Source organism: Aythya ferina, assembly GCF_964211825.1.
Source record: "Aythya ferina genome assembly, chromosome: 6".
Classification (NCBI taxonomy): Eukaryota; Metazoa; Chordata; class Aves; order Anseriformes; family Anatidae; genus Aythya; species Aythya ferina.
The window spans coordinates 14,026,545-14,035,114 of record NC_140303.1 but is presented as its reverse complement, the minus strand read 5'-3'; the positions used below and the strand labels follow the sequence as shown (position 1 = coordinate 14,035,114).

At 42.8% G+C, this 8,570-nt stretch overlaps 1 protein-coding gene across 6 annotated transcripts in view; it reads right to left on the bottom strand.

Annotated features, from left to right (window-relative positions):
* Positions 1–8,570, bottom strand: part of DIP2A (disco interacting protein 2 homolog A) — a 114,045-nt gene that overhangs the window by 10,704 nt on the left and 94,771 nt on the right. For 4 of the 6 annotated variants that reach the window (XM_084524341.1, XM_084524342.1, XM_084524344.1 and 1 more), the window contains 2 exons: positions 4,039–7,037; positions 1,798–1,949 (listed from right to left, as the gene is read on the bottom strand). In XM_084524341.1, coding sequence (XP_084380467.1) covers positions 6,785–7,037 — 253 coding nt within the window. In that variant the 3' untranslated portion in view covers positions 1,798–1,949; positions 4,039–6,784. Of the gene's footprint in view, positions 1–1,797; positions 1,950–3,283; positions 3,323–4,038; positions 7,038–8,570 lie in introns of all 6 variants that reach the window. The other 2 variants (XM_084524339.1, XM_084524343.1) reach the window with 1 other exon arrangement.

Sequence of the window (8,570 nt, the reverse complement as noted above, 5' to 3'; positions counted from 1 at the left end):
ACCCACAGAGGAAAGCAGAACTTTGCTGAAGTGAAAAAGAAACAGACTGCAAAGACAGAGGAGGCATCTGCACCACCTGGTCTGCACTACAGCACTGCTCCTGCTGTGTCCCGCTGCTTGCTGACATAGGTGGTGCCTCAGCTGAGAGAACGGGCAGAGACACACACTTGTTGGGTGAGGCCAGCAAAACAGTTTGGGAAACATGCAGTGCCCCTGCCACCAGCTCACCGCTGCCAAGCCCTCCTGCACACAGTGCTACTGCCAACACCTGAGGTCCCCAGAGACTACACAAGCCCTGGAGAAAGGAAGTCACTTCAGCTTTGGGGCTGAAACTGCTTGTTTTCAGAGCTCGGGAAGGCAGACATCACAGCAGGGCTGAGGCAGGCTCAGAAAGCTTACCTAACTCACTAAATTCCCATCAGTATCAGACTGGAGATATTTAAAAGTGCCAGTACTGGCAGCAACAGATCTGCTGAAAACCAGCACTGTTTTTCAGGCTCTGACAGTGGCAGATCACTCTTCAGGTAGTGAATATGACAGGCTAATGAAATTCTTAGTTTTTTGTTATGCCTCCATCCCAGCCAAAAGAAACAGCCAGCTAGATACCCAAGGTGTGTGTCCTCTTACAGCACCTCACCAGCAGTGTTTGAAGCTAGCACTGATGAGATTGATCTGACATTGCACCAAACCCAGCAGAGCTCAGAACCCCCCCAGTTCTATTATTTGTGCAGACATAAGGTGACAGTCTCTGGAAAGGGTAGTTTGATAACAGACCTCTGTCTACGATGCTCTGCGAAGCTGGCAACACAGACCTCTATAGTCTCATAGTTTGGTAACACAGACCTCTATCATAGATGCTCTGGGGAGAAGGGAGGCCAGCACAGACACACCACAGACACAGGACAGGTAAAGTCCACAGCAGCACATCAGGAAGAGATGGGGATTAAGGGTTCCAAGAGTCAGCAGCATGGGGGCAGAGACCCCGGGATTGTGCCTAAAGACAGTCATTTGGAGAGAATGATAAGGAATTGGAAAAACAACCCAAAACCTAGGGAAAAAGACTAAAAAAAAAAAAAAAAAAAAAAAAAAAAAACCCACACATGGTTAGATATTGTGTAATTGTCTGGCCTAAAAAGCCAATAAAAGGAGCTTCAGTGTTTTGGCCAAAATATGGGTCTTATAAAATTTGAGGCTTTAAATTTATATGTAAACAATAAGAATCCTTTTTCAGAGGAGGAATCAAGTTATGCTCCCTATAATCCCAATGTTGCACCGGAGGCAGCAGCAGCTGCTCCAGGAGGGGAGACAGGGACTGCAATTGATGCTGTCCCTGAAGAAGGAGCGCACTCTAGGCTCTGACAAGAATTAGAACAATGTGGAAGAGTCACAGCATAGAGTCTGCATGCTAAGAGTGCAAAAAATAACGTACCCAATAGATTTAAACAGAAAAACACAATATGGTTTTCCCACAAATCAAACGTGGACTTTTTTTTGTATTTCAATACAAAATTTTGTATATTGAAATACAGTCCTCAGAGAAGAGCCTGACCTTCTTGGATGGGGTAAAACAACCACGTAAACAAAGTACTGCGCCACATTTCCCACACTGCAAGCTGAGAGGTGCTCTTCTGTCCTGGTGGTCTAAATGACATGGAAGCACATCCCTGCTCCCTCTCTACATTAAGCTGAAAAGTACATTTCAGAAGAAAGGGGTAGCATTTCTGTGAGTGATCTGTGGCTTTAATTTATTCCCCCTACCAGATATTAAATCTAAAGGATTTGCCTAGCTTTACTTACTGTACTGCAACTGTCAGGGCAATAGAGTATACTTCCAGTTTCTTCATTCTGAAATATTCTCAGCTTTTATTGTACCAAGTCTGAGGTCATCCTGCATCCTGAATAGTGTGGATTTCCAATTGCTGGGGCAAGGCAGCTGACAGAGCAGGAAACTAGAAGAGGAAAATGCAAAGTGTTTTTGTTTGTTTTAAAAGCAAAGGAAATAAACCAACTTCAATAACCAAACAACAAAAAACCTACCCCAAAACAATTAAGGCTGTTTTTGTATTTTCTCGCCACCGTAACGTTACAAGTATAATCACAGTCACTGTGGCACTAATGTACACATTTGGCAAGCAAAAATGCCAGAAATAAAAACAAACTGCCATCTTGCAGTTACCTTGACAAGCTAAGTTTTAAGGAATTATAGAACTAGGAAACTAGTTCTATAACTTGCTTATAGAGGTGACTAGTTTGTCACCTCTATAAGCAAGCTCTTATTTTAGGTGAGAACAGGATTTTAAAAGTGACCGGAGGAAAAGACAGCGGCGTATATTATTTTAATAACAACATGTACTGAAATACAAAATGGTAGAACTCTGCTTTCACGGCATTGGCATAACAGAACTGTAAATAAAACACAGTGTGTTTAGTTCCTTCTGAACAACAACACTGGTCACAAAACAAAATCTAAAGACTGTAGCAAAAAATTGCAACAATTTGTCACGACAACAAACTCTGGCTTAGAAACATCTAATTTAACTATCTGGCCATGTAAATATTTAAAGTATGTTAACCAGCTAAATATAAACATTAATTCAACAATAAGAGTTACATCTTAGTATAAGCAGCATCAAATAAATCCCAAAGTGCAAGAAGTTAAAAAAAAAAAAAAAAAAAAAAAGTTGCAGTTTCATTAACTGTAAACTAGTTAGATGTAATTCAGCTCTATTATCTGCTAACATGATTTCTGACCAGATACGCTACAATACTTTAAATGCTTTAAATGTGCAAGCTTTCATAAATTCCCTTTTCATAAAATTGCTAAAACACAGTTATGAATATGCTGCAGAAACCAAAACCACATGCTTTAAAATCCTTGAAGTGCAAAATACATGTATTCACATGATAGCAGGGAAAAAATAGATCGCTTTAAAAAAATCATTAACTCTGTACAGAAAATTAGGAACACGCATTTAAAATTAACTCAGTGCTTCCTTTTTTCTGCTATAATACATTCCTGGGTAACAGTAAGCAACAAATAAAGGCTTACAATAGCCTCACAGTACTGTTTCTAGAATGACATAAAGCTTATAAAAAGTCAGTACAATGTGCTAGCTCAGATCTTCAGTAGTCACTGGAATCCCACCTAACACAACTGAGTGTATTTGAAAATTCTGCTTTGACAGCAACCCTTTCACCACAATTTACATCCTTCCCTCAGTGTGGCACAACCAGCTCGCTTAACCAACTACAGTTTACTAATTCAGGAGAAAATGGGGCTTACCATGTTTATTACAGTGTTTTCCATGCCCAGTAATTTAGTCTAAAATAAAAAAAAAAAAAAAATGGATTTTTTTAAACCTGTCCTCTTCAGTTTTGATGAGTTAAGCTGCTTTGGTAATGTCACAATAAAACATGCAGTGCAGCACTATCTGGATACTATGTACAAGCCTTGTAATTAACAGAAAATGAAAAAGGCTCGAAGTTGCTATCTTCTGGCTATGTACAATGCTTGTAAAAACAAATCACACTTTACAGGAGAAATTCTTGCGTGTTTCCTAAACCGTCTGTTGGTACCCATCTGTTTTCTGTGGGTGTGCCACCTCCCTTTCCTCTTCAAATAAAACCTATCTTCATTTAGGAAACTACAACTTAACGTATTTCTCACATACACAGAAATATCCATTTATCACTCTGTAAAAGTGGGTGTTTCAGTTGCTCAGAAACCTTTGGAAGTCATTATTAGATAGCGCTGCTTGTGTAAAAACATTCACGAGGGCACGTGAACAGGGTGAGCCCTTCCATAACGCAGAGTTCTGCATATGACACTGGCTACAAGCAGCCTCTGCAAGTTTCTACCTGTCTGCTATGCCCCAAAAAAGCGTTTGTGCTGAAGCTCCAAGTCAGAGGAACAAGTCCATTTGGAAATGCTCTCTGGGAGCACTGCTGCAGCATGTCATCTTCACTCAAGAAAATTAAACTAGACAGTACCTCTCCCCAGTCACACTGGGGACAACAAGGAACAGCTCATTTTAGTACCTCTTACAGCCTTTCCTCCTGCTGCCGCCTTCCGTCAGCCTGGTGAGGTTGCTCACGGTCGTCATCTTGGTGCTGCAGTTCTTGAGTCTTTTCTCCAGCCAGTGCTTTTGTCACTGCACCAGGTCTAACACTGGACCTCTCCTCTTCCTGCTGGTGCTTTTTACGGTGCTTTTCAAAAGTGGAGATCTTGGCATAGGTCTGGTTGCACACCAAGCAGTGGTACGGCCGCTTGCCGCTGTGTGTTCTCACGTGAAGCTGGAGGTAGGAGGCCCTGGAGAAGGCTCGACTGCAGACCGAGCAGCGGTGAGGCTCACGCTCCTCGTGGGTCCTCAGGTGCTGCTTGAGGGACGAGCCCTGCCTGAAGGCCTTCCTGTACCTGCTGCAGGCATAGGGCCTCTCCCCCGCGTGCAGGCGGCCATGGAGCACCAGCCCCGCCTTCTGCGTGAAGGCCTTCTGGCACTGCGGGCACCTGAAGGGCCTCTCGCCCGTGTGCAGGCGGCGGTGGGCCTGCAGGTGCGAGGCGCGCCTGAGGCGCTTGCTGCAGTCCTGGCAGCCGAAGGGCCGCTCGCCCGTGTTGGCGGCCTCGTGGCGAGCCAGGTGCGAGGCCTGCAGGAAGCGCCTCCCGCAGGCGGGGCAGCCGAACCGCCGCTCGCCCGCGTGGCAGCGCAGGTGGAGGGCGAGGTGCGAGGAGATGAAGGCCCTGCGGCAGCGGAACGGCTTCACCCCGCTGCTCCCCGCTGTGCCCGCGGCACTGCCTGGCGAGGCCGCCGGCCCGCGCGAACGCCTTCCCGCACCGCCCGCGGCCGCACCGCCGCCACCACGGCCCCGCGGCGCCCGGCGGCCATTTTGGGGAGGAGCCGCGGCGGCCGCGGGAGGGGCCGCGAAATGGCGGCCGGGCGCAGGGCGGGGCTAAAGCGGCACAGGCCGAGCGCCGACAGGCAGCGAGTCAGGCGTTCAGCAGCTGTTTGGAAACGTTTAATGCTTTTTTTGTTTTAAGTCTTACTTTACAAGGCAACTCGTCTCACTGTCAACCAACATCTCCATACAAAAATCTTACAATGTTTTATTTGCTAAAAAACTACAACATTCAAATTGGGGCTAGGTAGTTTTTTTTTTTTTTTTTTTTTGCCAGCTGTTGTGTTATGAGGAGTGTCCCACAGTCCACTGCTAAAGGCTGCTGTACTTAGACAATAAGTTACACACGTGCTGTACATAATTACAGTCATAGGAGGGTATGCAGCTGTATAATACACCACAATCAAACACCATTAGGGCAAAGAACTAATATATACGAAAGCACTTTGTAGAAGATTTTATAGCTCATTCAACCAAGAATCATTTGATATCCTCTTACCAGGATATTGATATCCATCTTTCTTAGGCACTGATCCAGGCAAAATTGCCTTGCAGAAAAACCTGGCTCTTTTGCCAAACCCAAGCATTACTAAAAAAAAAAATATAAAAAAATGAATGTAACTCAAACTCCTTATTAACTCTATAAAAATAATTATTTGCTAGTCTCTTACTTACCTTCAAACACATGAAGTATTTGAGTAACTTCACATTCTCTTTCTGAATTAGGTTCACTGCAGTATTAGATCAGGCAGAAATTTCAAAACTGTGTTTAGTCAGCGTGACTCAACCACCAGGCTATTTCAGCTTGAACAAAAGGTCTGTCTAAACTGAACTAAAAGATGAAGGCTTGTACCATAGCAGATCCACCTAACACTGAATATCTTTTCCACGGTGGAAGAAATTACTACATAAGTTTTATCACAGGATATTCATGGAAAACATACTGTAAGATCATGCTTTGTAAACATTTGTACAAACAATTCAGAGACTATTGGCTTTGGAATGAGTTCTTAAGTACTTGGTGTTATGCAGGGCAGTAATAAACAACTAATGCTATGAAAACAAGCAACTTTTAACATAAAGTTACAACAGCAAGAGCAGTGAAGGCTCCTGCATCAAGTAGTTAAAACTGAATATTAATTTAATATTTTATTATAAAGTTCATAGCATTACAGAGTTTAGCATGGCACAATATGTAACCTTGTTACAGATGCAGTATTTGCTTTTGCTTGGTACAAAAAAGCTGAACAGCAGCATAACTCTTGTTAGATTGAATCTAGCATTTGAATGAACTTGTTTCTTCTGAATAGGAATGAATCAGTGATTTAAAATAAAAAGGCTGCATTTTTAAACCTGAAATATGTGCAGAATTCCTATCAGTACAGTAGGAGAATATGCTAGAGATGTGTGCAATCTTGAAAGTTATGTCCCAACCCAGGTACTACCAATATATTGCAAACAATCTCATTGAGGGGTAAGTCCAAATGTTTTTTCACAACTTTCAGAATTATTTCCAAGAGTCTTCCTCACAGCTGGTGTACTCTCCCCACCCCACCTTATGTCCCTTTATGCAGTGCATCAAGTACTGACATTCATAATTATTGTAAAAAAAAAACAAAAAAAAAAAAACAAAACAAAACAAAGCACATTGGTCCATGATAGTTCTCGTAAGTTTCCTTCAGGAATTCCAGTCAATTCTCCATTCTAAGACAGCAATAACTGTTATAATGGATTTATGAAATTAAATGCAATCTGAAAGGTGAAGGTCTGTGAAGATTAGTATCTCCATTTTCCTAAGTTTTTCAACAGTTTTAAAAACATAACAAATGAATTCAGATGCTATTCAGAAAGTCCCTAGATTTTGGTGCTTTAGCCTTGTGATTTTCTGGTTTCACATGTTGTAGGCAACGTAAATAGGATCCAGCTGGTCAGCTAAAAATCCATCTCTCAAGTGCATTCGTTGTTTTTCACCACGGGAATTGATAGGAATAACACCTGGGTCCACAATGACTACAACACCTACTATGAGGTAATGTTCCTCCAGAACCACATTTGTTACCAGTGCAACCAGGTCCAATGCTTCTTGTTCTGAGCCTTCTAATTCCACAACCACCACAAGCAAGTTGGTCCATGTAAATACAGCACTGTCGGCAGGATGTAAATATTAATGGTGAGAAAAAGAAAGCAAACCACAGTCAAAGGAAGCTACCAAAGACAGACTTACTGCAAATAATTTGTGTAAGGACTTGAACAATATACGTAATGTGAAAAAGCAGTATAATAATATGAATATGTATAAATCAAGAGATATCAAAGCTGTAAGTTCTAGGGATATTCTCTGCCAACCACTTCTCAAATTGTCTCTGTAAAAACTCTAAGTGGGTCTTTTTCTCCTATATGCATGCAATCACATATTTAGAAGTCCTTTACACTTATGTATTAACATAAGTACCATTGAGATTTCAATCAGTGTGTGCATGCTTGCTATTAATGTACTTTTATAAATTTCCAGAGATTCAGAGAATCATGGAATCATTAAGGTTGTAAAAGACCTCCAAGATCACCCGCTCCAACCATCACCCTACCAGCAATGTCACCCTAAGAACCATGTCCCTAAGAACCACGTCCAACCTTTCCTTAAACATCCCCAGGGTTGGTGACTCCACCACTTCCCTGGGCAATCCGTTCCAATGCCTGACTGCTCTTTCTGAGAAGAAATGTCTCCTCGTTTCCAACCTAAACCTCCCCTGGTGCAACTTGAGGCCTTTCCCTCTAGCCCTATCGCTAGTTATCAGTGAAAAGAGGCCGACCCCCAGATGGGCCTTCCAGATCCACTCAGTATCTATCCCTGTCACTGAAGGGATAGACAAAAACACCACCTGTGCACCTGCTCCACCCACTAACCACCCCAGTCTCCTGAAGCCCCTTTTGACAGCCTTCAGGCTTCTCTCTGCAATTTCATCACTAGCAGCCTGAATTATCACTAAGGGCTAATAATCAGAGGGGTGATCAAAGTCAGGAAGTTTCCTGGTAATGTCCCCGACCCAGGCCCCAGGTAGGCAGCAGACTTTCCAACAGGGAGGGTCTGGCCAACATACGGGGCCATCTGCTCCCCTCAGAAGGGAGTCGCCTGCAACCATTACCCTTCTTTCCTTCTTGGTGGAGGAAGTATTGAGGCATGGAATAGACTTCCTTACCCTAGACAACCTCCTGTATGACTTTCCCCCACATCTTCACCACCATGAAGACAAAGACACACGATAATTACAACAAGCAAGCACTACCACTTTGTGACTGAAGAGGACCTACAGCCAAATGGCATGTATCATCTTATTAGTGCAAAATGAGAATAATATATGTTAAAAGATATCATTCTATGATTCGAGAAATCCTAGAGATGTACAACATCCAAGGGCATACATTCTGACCACTGTGAAAATCAGCAATACAACTTGAAAGTGTTCTGCCACCCTGTTCATATTGTGCCCTCTCCTTGTCTTTGACTGAAGATCAAACTCTGATGAAGGTGTGGAGTTCTTTATTGTTGTTATTTTTTGTTTGTTTGTTTGAGTGGTAAAAAAGGGTGTTATATTTCAGTTGGTTATTCTCACTGCAGTATTTTCTAAGCAAGGCTTTAGTAAGCTCAACTCTATATCTTGCTATAGACTCAACTAACT